The 22,281-nt window shown below is 38.1% G+C and overlaps 1 protein-coding gene across 1 annotated transcript in view; it reads right to left on the bottom strand.

Annotated features, from left to right (window-relative positions):
* The window catches only part of LOC139722535 (uncharacterized), a 99,327-nt gene extending 77,698 nt beyond the window's left edge, over window positions 1-21,629 (bottom strand). The window contains exons 1-2 of the mRNA XM_071633823.1: window positions 21,515-21,629; window positions 8,800-8,928 (exon numbers count right to left, since the gene is read on the bottom strand). Coding sequence (XP_071489924.1) covers window positions 8,800-8,928; window positions 21,515-21,533 — 148 coding nt within the window. The 5' untranslated portion in view covers window positions 21,534-21,629. The remainder of the gene's footprint in view (window positions 1-8,799; window positions 8,929-21,514) is intronic.
* Between the last annotated feature and the right edge of the window lie 652 nt (window positions 21,630-22,281).

Here is a 22,281-nt window from a genome sequence, read left to right as displayed (position 1 = left end):
AGTACAGAGCTTATCAGGAAAAATTCATTGACATTTTGATCTTTGACCTTGTCAGAATTCACCAATATTTGAACTTAACCAGCATCTTTAGTAATGTACCTGCAGTGTGAATAGATTGAAATAGCTCAAAGCTGTGGAAATTTATTGAGAGTACACCACAATACTGTAAGTATAGTATTTATAAGGGCAAGTTCATTGACCTTCGACCTTTCTACTTGCCACACTGACTGGCATTTTTAGGCTACGTATCTGTGGTTTGAGTTTGGTGGCAAAAGCTCAAAGTGATGCCTTTGTCTTGCTTAGGCCACAGGGGTGAGACAAAAATGAAAATTACTGAAATTTTGTGTACAAAACAAATGGAATGCTGCTCAATGGGAAGATCACACATGGAGTTGCCAAATTTTCTTACTCTCTTAAATTGTGCAATTCATACCTTTTTTTTCCCATTTTCCCCAAAAAGTTTTAACTGAATAACTTAACCTCTAATTTTTCTGTTGTATAGCAACGTAAAATCAGGATGGAATTTATATTTAGCACAGCTCACGGTGTGATCAAAAATGTTTGCTTTACAAAGAATACATTCCAATTTTACCAATCAGTTTAAGGTCAAGGATATTCATGGTAAGTGGCTGCCAATCTGTTGTCACCACGCATATGGTGCATATTGAATAATGTGTAGAAATTAGAAATGTGGAAGGTACTCAGAGTGCACATTATACAGAAGATGCGAATAAACAAATTTATAGGGACATACATATAAAGTTTATGGCAAAAAGCTACAGGTAATGTTTTTAATATGTACATATCACTGACTTCTATATTGCCACTGGACAGTTATGAAGTCATTCCTATAAAAAACTGGTATTTGAACGATTGGAAAATCGTTCAAAAGTATTTTACCTTGACATTACATTTTTGACCCATCTCTTTAGTGTTTACAAATGATTGCATATTTCTACAGTCTTCCAAACTACACTAAAAGTAACCACAGCCAAATATACAATGTAAATGTGGATTTAGAAGAGTAAAAGTAGTAACATCAGTAGAACACATCAGGATATGGTTTGAGGAAAACTGGAAAATCATTCAAAAGTTACGAATTTTAAAAGTTTCAGTGCCATCACTGATGGATAGGAGACTAAGTTCATGACATCATTTAGGACAATAATATAAAGAAAATTGGGGAATTCCACAAAATTTTACCTTCCATGAAAAGTACAGATTTCACTGACTTCTTACTGACATGATATGTTAAGGGTAATAGTATTTCCCCTCCTTTCTGAAAAAGGTAAGTCAAGTGCTCTTTCCGTGTGCTAGAAAAGTTATATGTATAATTTTCTCTTTATATTTTCATACCACTGCTGTTAATGAATGACCTTATGAAGTGTAGAAGTCACCTTATCCAGCAATGACGACACTGACACTTTAGGAACTCGTAAATTTTGAATTGTTTTTATGATTTTCCTCAAACTTTCACTGATGCACTCTACTGACATTGCTGATTTCACTCAATCCACATAAATAAACATTTATATTTGGGCTTGGTATCCTTTGATATTGGACTTTTCTGGCTGAAGTTAGGCCGGGATATTCAATGTTTAGCCAAAGCAGATTTAATTTTAAACTTGACCTTTGACTCTTCACTCCTATCATTTCCTGTGAATAAAGTGCCCAATTATTTCCACCCTCTCTATCACAAAATGAGAAGACACTCCTAGCTGGTGCAATGACAGAAAATAACATTTTTACGACATTAGCAGTCCAGCAAATCATTGACCTTTAAAGACCCTGTGGCCAGAGGAGAGAAGGTTGACCCCATTGAATCGATCTTCATTCCCAGCCCAATGGCATATACTACTTTTCAAAAACCACGATAGCACAGGCCTGCTGCAGTAGAATTGCCTGTCAGCGAATATGTGCATCGAAGCGTATGCTCATCATCAGCAATGGTCGACTCCTCCAGTCAAGATTCCTTGGCTGCGTGTGTACTTTACATCAGTTATCATAGATAAGTGTCTTACGATGTAGATCAGTGATCTACAGCTGCACATACATGTAATTTGTTACTGGGTTTCCCAAATATATCCTGGATGGGTCAGCCTTCCCATTTCATGGCATCCCACGCTACTGGCTCTTTAGTTTCTGAGGGGTTTTCCCAAAATATTATAAGCCCATGTATACTTCATATATGGCATGTGTCTGAGGCTGCGTTTATCTAACTTGAGAGAGAGAATCACGTTTCAAAACGCGTTTGGAACGGTGTTTGCAAACGTGGTTTGAAACGCGATTCTCAGGGTGTCGCGTTTATCTAACCATCATACAATTGCGATTCAAGTGGTGTCACTGCGCAGCTGCTTTGCGCCGTTTGACCCGAGAAGTAAAGGGCAATTGCATACCACCAAACATGCCTCATCAGAAAAAAAAGCTTTACATGCTACGTCTATTGAAGCGACATCATCTTCCAATCCCTGACATGATCGCAATATTCCACGGTTACATTAGGCCTATATTAGAATATGGAGTTCCCGTATGGAGTGGTGCCATTAACAAAGAGCAAATCGCGACACTGGAGCGAATCCAGAAACGGCCCTTCGTATTATCTTTGGAAGTGATTACACAACCTACGACCAAATACTGCTCGAGCATGATCTTCAATACTTGGAAGAAAGGAGAAAGCTGCTTTGTTTGTCCTTTTTCAAAAAGTCTATGAGAAACGCTCAGCAATTCAGAGACCTTATCCCACCAACTCGTCAAACTGTACGTCATTTACGACACACTCGTAGTTTTCAAGAGATAAGATGCAAAACCAACAGAATGAAACAAAGTCCTATTCCATACTGGTTCGGCTATACAACTCTCAGTAAAGCTTCATATTAATTGTTTGGTCTTAATGCTACAACTGTATGACCTTGCTTATGTTAATCTATTCCAAGAAGTAGATGTGCAATATTTTTTTTTCTTAATATTATAGTATGGATTCCAATCATTCTCTTCTTTGTGTGTTGCCAATTGACCGTCTTGTTTGTTTGTTTCTCTCTCTCTTTTCCCTCTCCTTCTTCTTCTCCCTTCCTCCTTACAGGGTCCGTTACACAATTCACAATTCACAGTAAAGCTTTAGCATATCAATCCCAATGGTTTATTGGTCACACTCTGCTTATGTTATTTTTTTTTCTATAGATGTAAATGTGCAATATTCATTTCTTAAGTGTTGCATTGTGTTGCATTGTGCTGTATTGCAATGCATTCACGTTGCGCTTCCAACATGGAATCGTCTATGATCAAGCTGTTATTTTTTCTTCACTCTCTCTCTCTCTCTCTCCTTCTTGTCCTCGTGACAAATACTTGTACTTATTGTACATTGTACTTAACCTGCAACATTTTTGCATTTTTTTCTCATTTGAGGTTAATCAATGTCTTTTGAGCAATACGTCCGTTTAAATATGTAATGTATACGTGGAGGTTTTTTTTTCCATATATGCACGGTCCGTTGTTGTTGTTGTTGTTTTTCCCCTATGTCAATACTGATGTTTGAAACTCATGTTGGTATTATGTGAATGGTTACAAGGCAGACTGCTGTTTCTGTTTTCGGGGTATTTTTGTAAGTCTCTCATATCTTCCCTCGCATCCGCTATAGTTTTTGGTTACATTCATTCCTCTTACTCTTCACTAGACCTGCTCCTCTTCTTCTCACCTTCTTTCGCCCTTGCATAGTTATCCCTCCGTTCTTTTGCGATCGCTCTCTCTCGCTCTCTCTCTTTCTCTCTCTCTCTTCTTACTAAATACCCTTACGGTTGTATCTTTTGTTCCCAAGATGGTACGGTTACCGTTTCAATCCGGCTTATGCATGGATTCCACTGTGTGTGTGTGTGTGTGTGTGTGTGTGTTTTTACGATGATTTGAAGATAATGCGAAATATTTTATTTAATATGAAAGAGTGTAAAATCTTATAGAGGAATTTAATTTATTTTATGAAAATGTACAGTATATTGGTAATTCTGTTAATTGTTTTATTTTTTGTATACTTGATAATCTCAGCAACTCCATTTTTTCCGCTTACTGTTTATAAATATCTTCATTATGACATGATTCATTTCATGGAATTGTTATTTTTTTGGAATGCTCCAGCATTTTGAAGTAATGAACGGTTACATACAAATGAATGAACTTATGTATCTTAATTGATGACGTTTATAAAATGTTCTTTTTTTTTTCTTACGCGAACTCCCTCTTTCCCTTTCTCTCCCACCCTCATTTATGCCTCTATAATCCCTATCAGTACCTCTGTCTTTCTTCCCTTCCTCACTTCCTCTCGAGTCCATATCCTGGCTAAATATGATGTGTTCATAATGGAAATTTTTTTTTTGTGTAATTTTTAATCATTTTATGGGCAATTCCGCGGTTAGTAACGTTACATTTAAACAAATTTAGATATTTATCTAATAAATCCCCATTTATTCATTTCAAGTCAAAATCATATTAAAAATATGTTTATTCTTCCCATATTCATGGTATACAAAAGAATGAATACAATCCAATAAATATTAGAATTGCTATGGCAACTAAAAGGGCAGGTTAGTAACGTTACGAAAAAAAGGACATGACAAAAAAATCAATGTCTTGTAACAAAAAGTGTGCTAAAATTCAAGGTACTTCAAAGAAAGTGTTGCATTAATTTCAATTATTGCATCATGACAAATGTTCACGTAATTTTTTTTAGCAGTTCGACCGATAATTTATTAGCTAGACCCCCAAAAGCATGGTTAGTAACGTTACGGTTAGTAACGTTACATTTGTCCGAAGTAATTCCGCAGGTCATTTCACCCTTTTGTAGTTGACGAAATGTCACATAACTTCTGGAGTATTCAAATGTATTCATCTGTTACCTTTTAGCAAAACTTTGAGGAAAAATTTTCAAAGGAACCCACTGTAATTTATATTTAAACGAATTTCAGCATCCCCAGTCCCACATGTACATTTTAAATGATGGTTTCAGATCTCACAAAACCAATAAATACGAAAAATACCATCTACTGAATTTGAAAGCCCTTTATGATTGGTGAACATCCATGGCATTAGTTGTTACCTAAATTAAAGAGTAAGATAAAGACGCACATTTCTTTTATCCATGTCATGTCCACCTAACTGCGGAATTGCCCTTATCTATATTGTGTATGTGTTATACTTTTTGTAACATCGTGCAATTCGGTCTCTGACTGCAATGCGATTGTAATAAAACCATTATTGAATTGAATTGAATTGAATCAGTCACACACAAATAATGGCCAGAGAACACAACCGGAAACAGCTGGGATCTGACCTTGAGATATAAACGCGTTTCAAAACGGCATTGCATTTATCTACTCACAGAACGGCGATTGTGGTCTCAAACGCGTTTCAAAATGCCCTTTGAAAGGCGTTTCAAAACGGCGTTTCTAAACGCGTTTGAAAACACGGTTGCGTTTATCTACACCGTAACCCCTGAAAATGCCTCAAACGCGTTTAGGATCGTGATTCTGCCTCAGAAATTTTTTAGATAAATGCAGCCTGAGTCAGGTATCAAGATATTTCACCAGAGTATTTCTAAAATAATGTTAATCCACCCCTTCTTTCATTTTGTATTCCTCTACTTCACATGATCATAATCTGAGAAATATGCATAAAACAAGTCACTATAAAATTGTAAATGCATCAAGGATCCATATTAGTATAGAGACACCTCTCAGCCTTGCCTCTTATCTAATAAACGTCATTCTATACTGTGCAAGGCTTTGACCATTGAATATAGGCCTACATACAGGCATTTGGAAAGTGTTTCTGCCTTTCAATGACATTGGCTATACAATTTATCATGTTGTTAGCCTGCACTTCCACTGATCCTGCTGATGTATTTCTGTATGTACACACCTACACCGCACTTTAATACAATTCACAAACCTTTCCAAAATACGCCATTTGTCACTGCCCTGATAAGCTGCGACAAGCAGGTTGCACATCGGCCCTCAGTTCAGCATGACATTCATCAATGTCACAGCGATACTGTACTTTCCCCGCAATACTATTGATGATGCAGTACAGGTAATAAAATCCATGCAGTATCAAATATGCTCCGTGTTTCAATACAGATGCTGAAAAGAGTCTACTGACTCTCAGACCATTTCAGTACTGCTATTGGTGTGCTGCAACATGGCAAATAATTGGTACATTACACGCGTACAAGATATATCTTTTTTTTTTCAGAGAATTACCGTGAGAAGTTGAAGAAAAAAAAACATCAATGATATCAGTGTCACTACAAAAAAAAAATATATTAATTTTACAATTGGTAACATTTCACACTATGAAAAAAAGAGAATCAATCGCAGTGTTCACTTCATGCATACATGTCTGAGGTTATCGAAGCTCTCTACAACACTCAATATTTCAACACTAACATACATGTAAATAGAATTAAACCAGATGAAGATTAGTCCCGAGGATACTTGGGCAGGTGTCCATGGAAAATGCCTTTTACAGCAAAATCAGCTTGTCCTCAATAAGTTTAATAATCATTAAATAAAATTGTTATTTGCCCAATCTAGGTACATGTATTAATATCTACAGACTAGTTTGATGTTCTCATGAGTTCCATTGGAAGTAATAAACTCAACCACAATCCCTGTGAGGAACAATAAATCCCTTCCCCTCAACTACAGTATCTTGATCTTTGGCAACAATGTTGGCTGTTTCGTTTCATCTTTCTCCCCCCCCCCCCCCCATGTGCTCTGACTAAAGTAAATATGGGCAAATATTCTTTATCTCCCGTCATTTCTCGTCTATAGTAGCAAATTGGCAATCTTGTCCCCTTTCACCTTTCCAATAGCCATCAAAGGCAAGTGATGTACATGTAGTTGCGGGCAGAGCGGGTGTCTTGAATCTACCCATTTTCATTGTTTATACCGAGACCTGCACACAGACGCATTTATCTCAAACAAGAGTGGAATACCGAGGAATGCAGGGTTCTGAAGAACTTGACATGAATTATCACCGGATCACAGTACCTCTTAGGGCAGCAGTTATTGGAGCTTGTGGTCCATGCTATTTAAAGGAATTTTCTTCCCAATATATGCAATGTCAATGAACCGAGCCACCTAAATCCTGTTGTGTGCCCAATTCAATACCATTACAATCACTTTATCATTTCACTCCAATTTCATTCTGGCATCAAAACATTTTTTCCCCTTTTTTTTAATCTGAAACTCGTCATAAAGGATATTATATTTTGTCTGATTTCATTCTCAGTTGTTCTTTCACTACTGTATGTGAGGAGACACCTCAGTGCAGGATCTTACACCTGTTTCATCTCACAATTAACATGAGAATCCTGTCTGGAGGTTTACCCAATTCAGCAGGAGATCCTGTCCAGGGGATTTTCTTTGTATTCTTAGAATAAGAATTCTGTTTTTGTCTGTTTTTCTGCTCTGTTTTTTCCAGGTAATCCTCTGAAATGATTCGAACATTATGCTCCATTCTGCCCCACATTCATTTGTAATGAAGTAGCCAGCATTTTCTTGCTAGACTTCTCAGGGATCCCGTGCCCTTACTTTTAAACCGCAATATGGGACTTAACCATTTGAATCAAAGCACACAGTGAGATATGATACAAACAACAATACATACGTGTACATCTGATAAATAAGATTAAATCAAACAAAGAAACAGACTGAAAGATATAACCACATGGAAATATGAATACACGAGTACCTTGTCCGTAATTAACAGATACTTTTGATTGCGGCCTGCACTTTATGAAAGCTCTTTGAAGTATGTGTAGCTAAACATAGAATTTCTGCTACTGTATACGCTGGAATTTCCGCAGTGAATTTATTTTTGCAAATTTTGTGGATAGACTCTCGATCCCGAAATAACAATGAGCGAAAATATTGACATAGATGTAAGTCTGGCGCTGTAAGTCCGGCATATATGCACGTGCTGAAGCTGAACGCTATTTGCTGTCAACCACCCTGCTCAAATTCTTGGAATACTAGTACAGTGTACATTATGTACGTTTTTCTGTGAGATTTGATCTAATTTCAAGCAATGCTTTACCAAAATGGTTTGTTTGAGAAGACAGGCTTTCTTCTGCACGTTTGTGTTTTGTTTTTGTCTTGGGTGTTGGGTTTTTTTTTTTGTGTGTGTGTTTTTTTTTGTTGTTGCCATAAATATAGTGGGAAGACCACAAAGCACAAAATGATCTACTCCTGAAAATGTACAATCAAATGTCATTCACAAAAATATTTGTATGCAAAAATATCAGCATGTATAGTATTGGTGATTTTAATAAATTCTCCACATGAAGCTTTTCCAATGACTTATGATATAATGCACTTTATAACCAACAGAAACAGCAAGCAAGTCAACCATCAGATAAACACAGTATTTTAGAATATTGGCTTTGAATCTTAAATGTGTAGAATTATATGACTGAAAACATTGTAATTCAAAAGTTTTTAATTTCAAAACAATTTTAGATTTTGAAATTTGGGCAGGTTTAAAGGGAAGGTATCAAACTTGGTTTTCTCTTCAAAAAACAATGATCAAACATCTTACAATGTGATAAAATCATCTTCATTCTGCAGCTTTCTTGGGTTATGTATTATGTGACTTTTCAAGGGTAAAATGGTGGTGGTGTCACATCATAATTGATTTCTGAATGTGAGATCTTATGAAGATTGATGTACAATGTAAAGTAGGGTCTCCATACTTTGTCAACTGACCATGCTCTGGCCACATATACACAGATTTGAACATATTTTCCCTCACCAGAAATGATTTTTCCTCTCTGTACAGCCCAACAGTCACAATGAGTCCAAGGGGCCAGTATTTCCGCTGGCTTCAGAGATGCTCTTTGCAGCTGGCAGTTTGGTTGCTTGAAGATGAGAGAATAATGCTCTGAAGGCAAAGAAAGATGTACAGATCAAGACTATTATCCAGCCAGCTTCCCCATTTTTAATACCAAACACATTGTTTCACATTAATCCATCCAGGTTATAACATTACATTTATTTTTTATTCTCTGGCTTTTTTGAGATCTGACATTTTAACAATATATCAAATCACTGTCAGAGATTTGGGCATTTGCCTTTGTATAGAAATAAAACAAAGTTTTACATGATAAAAACAACAGATCTTCAAAATGAATATCTTGTAAGCACTTTTATGGTGTACATTGCAGATGTCATTGGCTTGACAAGTAGCATGTTCAAGGTTACAGTAACTTATTACTGCCATCAATGCTACTAAACTATGATTTTTTTTTTTTTTTTGGTTGGGGGGGGGGGGGGGGGAGAGGTGATTGTTTTTGATAGCAAACAGCAAAGTATATGCCAACACCAACTGAGTGTGTTTTCTGTGTTGCTCATCTATTCCAATTATCCTTGCAACATTTTTCTTAAAAAGCTCTCTGATTTGCACAAGTTTGCAGCATTATGAACACCCTATCCAGAGCAATACATTCCTTGTTGAAACAGAAAACAACACTTTGAAATAAATTGAAGGTGGCACATAAGTTTCAAATAGATGCTTTATCCAGGTATGAACAAATCATACTTACACTACAACTAAAGAAAGAGTTGACAAGTGAATAATATATGGATGTGTGCGCCTCTTCCCTGAACAGTCAGAGTTGGCACAGGTAGGGAAGGGGTGGGAGATGGCAGGTTTACCCAAATACTGAACTCTATTTATTTTAGAACTGTAAATAACAAAAATAATGTGGATGTCTGTTGGATCTCCCTGAAGGCATTTTTAAATCTATTATGTATATTTGTTTGTTGTATTCATACATCATGTTTTTACTTGTGTATCTGTATATTCTTATGAAATATCTTATTATAATGTGCTTTTTATGAAGCGTATAAAGAGCATACTACTAACTACTACTACTACTACTACTACTACTACTACTAATAATAATAATAAATAATAATGATAATAATAAATAATAATGATAATAATAATAAATAATGATAATAATAACAATAATAATAATAATAATAATAATAATAATAATAATAATAATAATAATAATAATAATGATAATAATAAAACTATATTCAAACTGAATTTAAAGCAAGACACACATACAAATGTACCAAGGTGGTGCTCGCCTACTGTAGTACCTCCTTGAATGTACTGGGGGGGGGGGGGGGAGAGGACAGAGAAAAAATAGTAAAGAAGAACTCACATGTGAGCTACCATTTTGTCCGTAGAGTTTTATGTGTGTGACCTTGTCAATCATTCATACCATGGCCTCAAGAGTAGTCAAATTTAGGATCGAGCTGCATTTGCTTCTGAATGGTGCTGCCACAAGCTTGCACGGCATTATGTGTGCTGCACAGTCTAGGATGTATCAACACAATATGCTTCACTCTATGGGCCATGGGTGGTGACAACTGCATTTATATCTAGGGCATAGCTTTATATGCACAGTTTCAAAGCATAAGGGGACATGCCACCCCGACATTATGGCCTGCCAGTATTCTAGGACACTAATATACATTATCTCAAGGGTTCTATCATTATCTCTATAACAGAACAGAAGGTCTGCTTTCCTTCTTTGGATGTTTATAATCATCCTGCACTTGTAGTGGGCTCTGAATGATAACCATCAGCTTGAATACTGGTACTACAGTGTGTACTACTTGTAATGACCAAGGAGATGATGAGATGATAATAGATTATAAAAAATTATGATGATCACTACCTTAATCTTATCATTAATGATGAATCTAAAGATATTAAGATCAATACAATCACCATCATCAAAACCATTAAATTTTCCCAACTTAGTTTTGCCTTAGGCCAAGCATGAATTAAGAAAAACAAAAAACATGCCAGAGGCAACTGCCATCTCATCAGTGAGAGGCAATGATTATCAGACTGCATCAAATATACTGAATTTCCAATTTTTTGCACCAATCTGATGCTCACATTTAACAGCCTTCTCATTGAAAACCATTACATGACACCGCTGCCAAGCGGCTATTAATTCAAGACTGACTTTTGCAGCAACACACACACATACATTGTACAGACACACACACACACACACATCCAACTTTGTCCTCATTCTGCAGAATATGCATGCTGCGCTTGTGGTTGGCTTGCTTGTTAAAATGATTCCTGATAGGCCCATTACCATGAATTAGTGATGATGGAAAAGTGGAAACTGCAGTTGTCACAGTGCCTGCATTTGAGCGCATGCTGGTGCAATACCCTCCATCTTCTCTGTCAGTGTCATGCACTGGAAACGTATCACTGTAATAGCTCTCACTCTTAAGACAGCCATAGCTAATTGTAATTGGGGCGGGTCAGCAGAGAAATTTGATCATAATGAGGAGAAGCAATGTAAAAATCCCCCACCTCCCCCCCCCCCCCCCTTTCTGATCCCACAACCTATGGTTGTTGCTGCACGCAGATGACAGGAATGATACATCATGCCATGGTGTATACAGAATGTGCAACAGCCACAGCCCTATGTAGACAATGGACAACAATGCCATTAGCACTGCAGGTAGGCCTAGGATATATTCTAATACAATGTATCAGGTGCGTATATTGATACAGCTGTATACATCTACAACGTGTATACTGCTCAAATATGACTGTACACAGCTTGTTCGAAGTGCTTATCCTGGACAATTGGCATTGGGAATTCATCATACCCTCTTTAGCAGTTCTAGCAGTTTTCAGATAATACACAACTTTGTTACTCATATCTTCTTCATCATAACTTGATTAACACTAGCATTATCATTTCTGGCTTATCACCATCATTGCTACCACTTTAAGTATCATGTTGGATTTATTTTCAAATAAGCACTATCAAAATACAACCCTTATTTACAGATTTCAAATTAGATATTTTTCCACCTGGCTCTGTTGACATGAATTCCTGCAAATTTTATATGTCTGTGTTGTAGTCAGTGATATAACAACAGAATTTCTTCATTAAAAAAAATGCACAAACCTCTCATCTTTAATCTTGGCAAAAATCAATGTACACTGTTTATTGTGTGAAATGTTTTGTGAAATTCATCCTTTCATCAGACGACAGCACAAGCACTGCCTAGGGTAGACAATTATCACTGGAATAAAATACATGTAAATTTTATTGAACAAACTGCTGAACGTCAACAATTTCTAGAAGCCTTCATATCTCACGCAATGTCAAGTGATGTCTTGCCTGCATATCGCAATTTGTGCCTATAGTATTTTTCAATGTAAATTCATTGACCTTTGACTATGTCCAACTTCACCCATACTTGAACTACATTGTAGACCATCATCTCTAAGTGATTTTCACAAGTAATTCCAGTCGAACAGATTTAATTTACAAGCTTTCAGCATGCTACCTGGATGAATCAAAATGTACATCGATACATAGATAGATATGATGTAAATGTAGTGTGAGTTTTGTGGTCATAAAACTCAAAGCTGTGGAAAGCAATTGAGAACACACAATTTATGGTACTTATAAGGGAAAGTTCATTAACATTTTGACGTTTAACCATGTCAGAATGCAAAATATGCAAACTTGAACAGCATCTTTAGGTGATGTACCTGTGGTGTGCCTGTGGTGTGAATATGGTGGTACCAGCTCAAAGCTGTGGAAAGGTATTGAGAGTGCACCACAATATTGGGAGTACAGTGCTTATCAGGGCAAGTTCATCAACCATTTGACCTTTGACCTGGCTGGACTTCACCCAAATTTGAACTTGACCAGAATTTTCAGATCATGTACCTGTAGTTTGAGTATGGTGGCCATAGCTCAAAGCTGTACAAGACACTTAAAGAGAGTATTGTTGAGTAAAATGTTGAGGATGTCGACGACATCGACAGAAAAGTGACGCCTATGACCTGCTTCTGCTCCACGGGCGAGACAAAAATTCAAATTTTGTGGAATTCTCCTTACCGGTATATCTTCTTTATATTGTTGTCCATAATGACATCATGAACTGTAGTTGTTGTCTTGTCCAACAATATCAGCCCCCAAACTTTACAAATTCATAACTTTTGAATGAACTGTCTGATTTTCCTCAAATTTTCAGATGCATTCTACTGATATTGCTGCTTTAACTCAATCCACATTTATATTTGGGTTCCTTTAAGCTACAATCATTCAAATCTGGTTTAACACCTTGTAAAATGTAAGCACATATTACACGTAATTACAGTTTGTTTTAATGAAGAACCACACATATACAATTTGTAGCATTGTGATAAAGTTTCTATCTATGACTAAGTAGTACTTCAAAGAAGCATACTATTCAGTTGGGATACACTGCCCCCCCCCCCCCCCAACTTCTTTCTCACTACTCCAGCATAGATGATAGGCTCAACAAGTTTTAGGAAAGAGCTCGAACAACTTCCTCAGAACCTTGATCATTATCCACAGCACTTCCTGAATAGATGCATCTCCATGGCAACTCCAACCACAAAAAATAGGTGCAGCCTGTGCGGTGGCCAAACCTCGGAGGAAGGAGGGGACCGTGTCATAGACAAACTTCTCCGATAGCGTGGATTCACTTTGTTTCTGAACAACACCGATGCAGCATCTGATTATATACACAGAACAGCAATACATGCAAACCATCCACCCTCATCATTGTAGGCATGGTCTAGGGTTTCATGTGAATTATTAAAGTAATTTGAAGTGAATAAATAGTGTGGGTTACTCTGAGACACCATTAACATGGCAGTGTCAATAGTGCAGTGTCAGTAATGCTTGGTCTGTGAGGCAACAGACGAACATCACTGATCATTACATGTTCAAGCATGGGAAACCCTCAACGCAATGATTGTACTTTTTCTCACTCTCTCACTCTTTTTTTTTTCTTCTTTGAAAATAAAGTTGCATTGTATGACTGAGCAATAATTTCAAACATCTTCACACATTTTGATTCAACTTCATTTCACACTGTATCTTATTACATTAGTGTCAATATCATAAAAACTAAGGCATAAACAAACTTATCTTTTAAACCAAAGCTTTACCATCAACTGTCAGAAAGCAGAAAAGCATACCTGCCCAATCAATTTACTTTCAATCAATTTACTTTCCTCTCACATATTTGTGTTCATGTACTTTTTAGCACAGTGAATTCAATTAGTTTATAGCATATTCAGTAAAACAGCTTTAAGCACGCAACATTATTATGTTCTGTAAATAATGATTTCTTTAAAAGAAACCTGTTTCAATACTGCTCAAATGGCTTATCAAGAGAGGCCAAGTTAAGACTCGATCTAGTCATTATGTAATAATGAAATCATGTGATAAAATTGATAACACCCAGAAGGCCATTGATGCTACTCAGCACCAACACTTACAGATGTGTCAGAAAAATATCATCACTTCTTTTGAAAACATGCCAGTGATATGATAAGTATGCCTTTGTTTATAGATTAATTTCAACACCTGACTCCTACTTTCACACACAGAACACTGTGTTTCTTTGCATATGATACTGAAAGAAAGTTGAACACTAATTTCTTGGAGGTCTGCCAAACAAGCACTTGGGCCATAAGAGAAAAACAGCTGTCTGATAACCCATGGTAATTTCATCCAAATACAAATAATTCAAAATTGTAAATCTATACTGAACAGTGTGGGGTCAATGACCCTCAATAGCATAGTATTGTGCATGGATTAATCATCTTAAACTTGTTCAGGGTTTATGATTATTTCAAGCTGACCTGTGAAGAGGTCAACTGGTGCAGCCAAACAAAGATATTGGTCTCAAACAGGTGTTTTAACAAGGACAGGTATCTTGAAGATTAATCCGGAAGCACCTGTTCTTAGCAATGAATTAAGAAGTTCAAAAAGAAAACGGCTTCTTGCTTGCAGACAAACAAACAAACAGAACAAAAATTATCTATCTTGGTGCTACATCACAAACTCTCAATATCTTTCTTATAGTAACACAATATATTTTCACTGTTGGGCATGGCTGCTAGGAAACTAAAGTATTCTCAGAAAATAAGAGATTAAGAAAAAAAATCATCAAGTTTCACTGCAAATTCAGGACAGGGGACAAGAAGATTTGAATGGACAGATCCTACCCTAATTCTGCTATCTTAAATAAGCAGTGCCAGATCACACACCATATCTTCTTTTTTTCCAATATGGAATGATGAGCTTAAGAGTGTTATACAGCTTCAAGCCACGATCTAGGTTTGAAAGTAAAGGGCTATAAAACCCATCTGCTTCACTTTGTATGAGAGGTTGATAGTGATTGTCTTCTGCATAACGATAGCATTCGGCATCAGAGAATGTCATATAAGTCTTCATATCGACAAAGGATGAAATGATCTGCTTTATGTGGCTATTACTAGTATATCTACAGCCCTACACATTGAAAGTAGTGACATGACATTGCTCTTCCGAGGTCTTATTTCCTCCAAGGACTTTATAGGGTTAGGGTTAGGGTTAGGGTTGTGATAGGGTTTATGGTATAGTTTGATGTGAAGATTACAATTAGGGTCAGGGTTATGTTTGTGGGTAGAATTTATGTTTGGCATAGTATGCAGATATTTCTTGGGAGCAATTGTCAGAGTGAGCAAACGTCATGGAACCATTAACAGTTGTGGTACATGCATGTGATGAGTTGCCATAGAGACGTCAAGCTGTAGAGCGCCACTTACAACGGAGACCCATCCCCAATGATACTCAATTGAGAGCTGTGACCTCAAATCTGAAAAGATCCTAATAATCAATCAATCTGCAGATGAAGTTTATCTTAACTTGAAGAAACAAACAACCACATGCTGACATATGGCAATGGTATACACCATAAAATCTTACTGATATTGGACACACTTCCTCTGATTACATTTAGGGTAAAGCCAAGAAGTTTTGACAGTCAGCCGGCTCTTTCTGTAGTATCGTCTGCCTTTAAGATAATCAAGCAGTCTCCCGTGTGGGGCCCAGTGTGAATTGACCACTGTAATGTCTTGTCATCTCATTCCCATCCATAAAGGTATAAAACTCTCCATCCCTCAGAGTGAACATAAATTGTAGGTCACCATGTGTAAGACAGTCACAAATCAGGCACTTGAAAGATCTCACTTCACTTAATAAAAGCGCACAGTGTAAAACTAATGAAGTGGTCCATCCCACTCATGGAAAATGGGCAATAATGACTAAAAGCCCATGTGGTTTGCCCTACATGGTGCAGGTAACCATACACAGCAATGGACTGAAGTAGCAATCAGTCCTATTGTGGCAAAAGAAAGCTTCTAGGAAACAGACAAGGGATGTATCATATCAAAATATAAAACAGTAATAATTTATGGCTGCTATTTGTTGTACACAGAACAGCAAATGAATCTATCATGTATTTTGGCTTAGATTCAATGCTTTGGAGATTTCGATGAGCAGCTTGGCTTTGATTTAAATACACACTGCCACAAGTGCCTTCCAACATTTTCCGTCACATACTTGGATATTTGTCAAAGGATAAGGGGGAAGAGAGCGCAAACTGTCTCTCAAGGCAGCCTCAAGGTCTTGCCTTCCTGAACTACATCTCACCTAGTCTGTGCCCTGGGTTTTATCAGTGACTGAAAACTGGCATATAAACAACAGATATGTGGCACCACAACCCATATGAATTTTCTTTCTTTTTCTTCTTTTTTTCTAATCATTGAAAGCCCTATTCCTCATTGAATTTTAAGGCTTTACCAAATTTAATGACAATTTAGGGAAGTGCAAAAAACTCATGTTTCATTCAACACAAAGACCTACAGTGTAACCTCATTTAGACTTTCTATCAAATTTCTATGACAGCTGGGCATTGAAACACAATTTTGAAAACATGCATGACTAGAAATGTCACTGTGGGGACTAGTATACCTCTGCAATGATGCATGGTTCTCCGAATACCCAGGTAGGTCTATAGTACGTCTTGACAATGTGTAATGACAGTTTCACATTATTGGCAAAAATTTGTCACAAATGTAATTGAGTGTGTACTTTCCTTGAACTTGGTATAATTTGGATGGATGGCTACATTGTTCAAGAGAACAGGTATTCCGGGATTTGTGGATTTTCACTTGACCTTTGACCCTATTATTAAGGGTATGCATTGGGTAACTGCTACGGTTTGGAGAAAAAGTGTAATTTCAGCGTTAAATCGAACTTTAGCATTTTAACCTGACCTTTGACCCTATGACCCTAAAATTCATGAGAAAATCACTGTCAGGCAGTATGCATATTCCTAGTTAAGTTTCATGATGATACCTTAAGCCACTTTTAGGACATAGAGGAAAAAGTAAAATTTAGCATTTTCACTTGATCTTGGCCAAAAACTTTCACAGAGAATCTCTATATGATTATATGTATATAGATACACTAATTTTCAAATAAATACTTTCAGGCATTGCAGAGATATGGGAGAAATAGTAAATATGGGGGATTTGACCTCGACCTTTCAGGGTTCGAAATTGGCGATGGTCCGCTGGCCATTGGCCACCCAAAATCATGTCGGACTAGCTAAAAATCATAAAATTCTGAAGTAACTAGTCCGTCTGGCTAGCCAAAATATTGCTTCAGTGTCAAAATTGATTCTAAGTAGTCCGCCTGGCTAGTTAAAAAAAAAAGTTAAGTGCGACCCCTGCCTTTGACCTTCATGACCCACAAAAGACCCAAGAGAATCACTGTCAGGCAGGACATGTATACTGAATATACACGTACTATGTTCCATGAAAATAGCCATTTCTGAGATATGGAAAAAGTGTAATTTTAGCATTCTTACTTGACCTTTGAACCCATGGCTCAAAACATTCCCTAGAAAATGTTTATCAGGTAATACATGTGGGGCCTAAGTTTCACGAAAATATTTTCAGGCATTGCATAGATATGGGGGAAATAGTGATTTGGTGGTTTTTTTTGCATTTGACCTTGACCTTTGACCTTGAGTATGTGCACTCTAAAGTTAATAAGCACAACTTTGTCCACTAATACATACATATGCCAAGTTCCATTTGGATGCCTCAAAACATTTTGTTTGTTTACCCTGTCCACAAAATTGATTAAGGACAAAAGGATGGATGGAAGAACGGACATTTTTTCCTTATTTCTTTTGTTTTTTAACCAAAAGTAAAGAGGGGGCGTGTGCCCGGTGCACCCCCCTCTGGATCCGCCACTGAATGTGGTTAAGCTTTTGACGTTTGCCAGCCAATGAAGTGCGGGAATGACGTTATTATTTTTTATTTTTTATTTTTTTTGTCAGCTAAAGAAACCCAAAAAAGGAATGAGAAAGTTGCGCTGAAATATAAAGTGCCCCCCCCCCCCCCCCCCCCCCCCCCCGTTTTCAAAATGTGGTGCCGGCCATGAACTGTTATTGAGTCCAATTCCACTTCAACAACTCTTCTTTGTAGAAAATAGCTTCAGTAGTAGAAGTACTACTACTACTAGACGGCATGTGGCACATACATTGGCAAAGTGTTACATAACTATCACTGCCAGTACTACATGTATAATGCGTTTACACCTGGATATAACTATACACAGCCCAGTCGCTGTATAAATCGTGACAGGGCTGTACCAGAGCGGCCCACAACACAGAGGAAACACAAAGCGAATATCACGATCGCGCTGAGTTTTGATACTTGACATCATTTTTTGTCACCTAAAACTCATTGAAGATAATCTTCATTAATGAGACTTCATAGCTATATTATCGATATTGACATCGTATGTATGCACAAGTCACAACTTACCGAAAACGAAGATTGTATGCAGCGTGTGCGAATAGTACATCTGATAATCGGGAGTTTACGTGATATGAATGCACTTTTAAGGTCAAGCTGTCAACCGTGCTGCTACACTCAAGCAGTGCACACACACAAGAGATCGCTGCACTTCCGGTCACGCACGCGCGCGCATAAATTGCAGAGAGATCAACGCGCCACTTTGAAATCTGCAAGAATGAACCCCGACGGTCAGGGATTGTGCTAGAAAGTGCCATTTTTTTTGTTCCATGGACTTATCGCGAGGGCTCTCTATGGACTTACGTACCTTCTGTAATATAAGCATGCACTTTACGCGAGTAACATAAACATTTTTACAAGTAACGTTCAAATTTTTATAAGTTGTGTAATTGTGCTGTGGTTTCTGATGTGATGGCGAGGCCCCGCTTGTCTGATGCCGTGCGAAGGGCTAACCTGGATATAGAAATAGCTGGTGCTCTAGACTATACATCCTATTTCTAATATTATTATAACAATAAAAAATTGAATTTACAGTAGACACCTGAACTCTGGATGTAGTTCTGACGATCATAAATCTGAATGTTCATGTCGATGCTCTAGGCTAGGGATGGAATCCCCAAAGACTTGAGTCTTTCAGTCTTTCATAGTCAAGCTCAAGATTATCATTCGTGACATTTGAATATGAATGTTCTGTCTGTGTCTCCAGACTTCAAGGAATCCAGTGCAGTCTAAACACCTATTTAAACTCCATCATTTATAGACTATTTTCACAACCATCGTCCATGCTATAAACAGTAACACCGACACTCAGTCTCACACTACAGGACATTTTACTGTAACTATAAACTTACACAGCCCTGTCACTGTTGTTAGTTGTGTCCTCTAGACTTTTTATCCCCAACTTTTTCTTGAATTCTTGAGAGATAGATTTACAAGTTACAACACAACACTTAACACTAAACTGAAACAGTCTCAGAAAGCAAAGCAAAAGACAAAAGCATGAAAGCGGCTGGCTGGAGCTGGCCTGAATAAGTAGATCTAGCAAGAACTTGTCAAGACAATTAATGATCACAGACATATAGAAGAGAACCCTTCAAATGGCAAGTCATCCGCATAGTCTATAGATTTCTAAACTTTACATAGATTTACAGCAGACAATGCAGTGCCACATCAGTCCGGGAAACCCGCTCATGAGGACCGCCCCCGCGTACGAGGATGGTCCCTCCTCATGAGGACCTCCCCCCTCCTCATGAGGCCCCCCGGGGAACGCCTCATGAGGCCCCCCCTTCACTTCTTATTCATCTCACATCTGACGTATAAATTGTCGCAACTTTGCACGGTGATTTTTTGTTACACACACATGTCCACTATCCATGATGAAAAGAAGAAAAAATCCTGTCTGTTTTTTTTTTTTTAAATCGAGTTTTAATCACCCGATGCAGAGCGCCCATCAAAACACGGGCGCCAGCGCGTTCGCACAATGCAAGACTGCCGCACCTAGCGGCCTGATCCGACTAAATATTTTCGATGCTTTTTTCTGCGGCTCTCACCTCTCCGCGCACGAATCAGCCTCGTGAAGCTGAAATTTGACATCTTTTTACACAAATTCGTAACGAGGAAAATTAAATCAGTACTAACCTGATCTTGTCCATATATTCCAAATTACTATTCCACACTGATAGAGTAGGTGGGTAGATGACATACTCCAGTTTGTTAGCAAAATAATCACTTTGTAGGTATGACGAGTTCACTTTCTTCGTCAATTCCGCCCACGATTCCGCCGTTTGGGCGCTTTTTCTGGAATCATCCCGCGACGCGACGTACGTCGCATACATCACGCATCCAGCACATACTAAGTACCAGACTGGTATGTGCTGGATGCGTGATGTGATGCGACGTACGTCGCGTCGCGGGATGATTCCAGAGAAAGCGCCCAAACGGTAAGCGGGCGGCGGAATCGTGGGCGGAATTGACGAAGAAAGTGAACTCGTCATACCTACAAAGTGATTATTTTGCTAACAAACTGGAGTATGTCATCTACCCACCTACTCTATCAGTGTGGAATAGTAATTTGGAATATATGGACAAGATCAGGTTAGTACTGATTTAATTTTTCTCGTTACGAATTTGTGTAAAAAGATGTCAAACTTCAGCTTCACGAGGCTGATTCGTGCGCGGAGAGGTGAGAGCCGCAGAAAAAAGCATCGAAAATATTTAGTCGGATCAGGCCGCTAGGTGCGGCAGTCTTGCATTGTGCGAACGCGCTGGCGCCCGTGTTTTGATGGGCGCTCTGCATCGGGTGATTAAAACTCGATTTAAAAAAAAAAAAAACAGACAGGATTTTTTCTTCTTTTCATCATGGATAGTGGACATGTGTGTGTAACAAAAAATCACCGTGCAAAGTTGCGACAATTTATACGTCAGATGTGAGATGAATAAGAAGTGAAGGGGGGGCCTCATGAGGCGTTCCCCGGGGGGCCTCATGAGGAGGGGGGAGGTCCTCATGAGGAGGGACCATCCTCGTACGCGGGGGCGGTCCTCATGAGCGGGTTTCCCGGACTGACATGCGTGTACGTGTACGTGTGAATTCTCCGAGACGAAATGAAACCATACACAGATTACCATACATAGGACTTCACGCGATCATCGCAGACTACATTACCAGGATGCTGTTGTATTGAATGGGCTAAGTGAGCTGACCGCCGCTGTCCACATGCCATGAATAATTTTCAAGATAAAAGGACAGGTTTCATGAACAATTACTTACCTCTTGAAATACTGGGCATCGGCAGGAAAAATCCTCTTGCAGAACATTCAACTTTTTGCCAAATTATTTGAATTTTATTTTCTACGTAATTTTCGCGACAATCCACACCACGGGCTCTCGGGCAAAGAGAAATTGACGTCACACCCTCCTACTTACTGTACTTCCCACACACACACACAAGTCATACACGCTTTCAGCCATTGGATCAGTGTTACGATGTAAAGGGGATGTAGAATAGATCTACTCAGTATTGTGAAATGCCAAGCGCATGCTCTCGCTGTTTTCGGTAGCACATAGGATAGGTACATTATGCGCATGTGTGTTTGGTGCCTGCTGCGTGGGGGGATGATAATCGTTTGGGGATCCTCAACTCATCGATGTCATGCCTACTTTTTCGAAGTGATGAAACACCGATTTCTGTGTCAGTGTGTTACCAGTTGTTATCCTTTTCCTTTGTTCAGCTAACTAGCAGTGTCATGGATTTCCGTCAGATTTTTAGGATAAAAGAGTTGCGTGTAATCATCGTTGATCCATGAAATTTTTATAGATATACAGAGATGTTGCTATCATGGCTGGGACATATACTAGTACATAGTATACACTGTAATTATATTATGAATAGAGAGGGGGGGGGGAGGGAGAGAAGGGGGGCGGTGTTCATCAGTACAGATATTCGTCTTTTAAAGGGGAATTCCACTCCTAGTTTATATTAGGTCGACTCTCATGACTACAGTATTATCACACAAAAGTTCAAAGTAAGATAAGAA

The sequence above is a fragment of the Diadema antillarum genome, unplaced genomic scaffold (genome assembly GCF_040938485.1).
Source record: "Diadema antillarum isolate AM-2024a unplaced genomic scaffold, OU_Dant_1.0 scf00000167, whole genome shotgun sequence".
Lineage (NCBI taxonomy): Eukaryota > Metazoa > Echinodermata > Echinoidea > Diadematoida > Diadematidae > Diadema > Diadema antillarum.
This window is presented reverse-complemented; position numbering and strand designations above follow the sequence as displayed.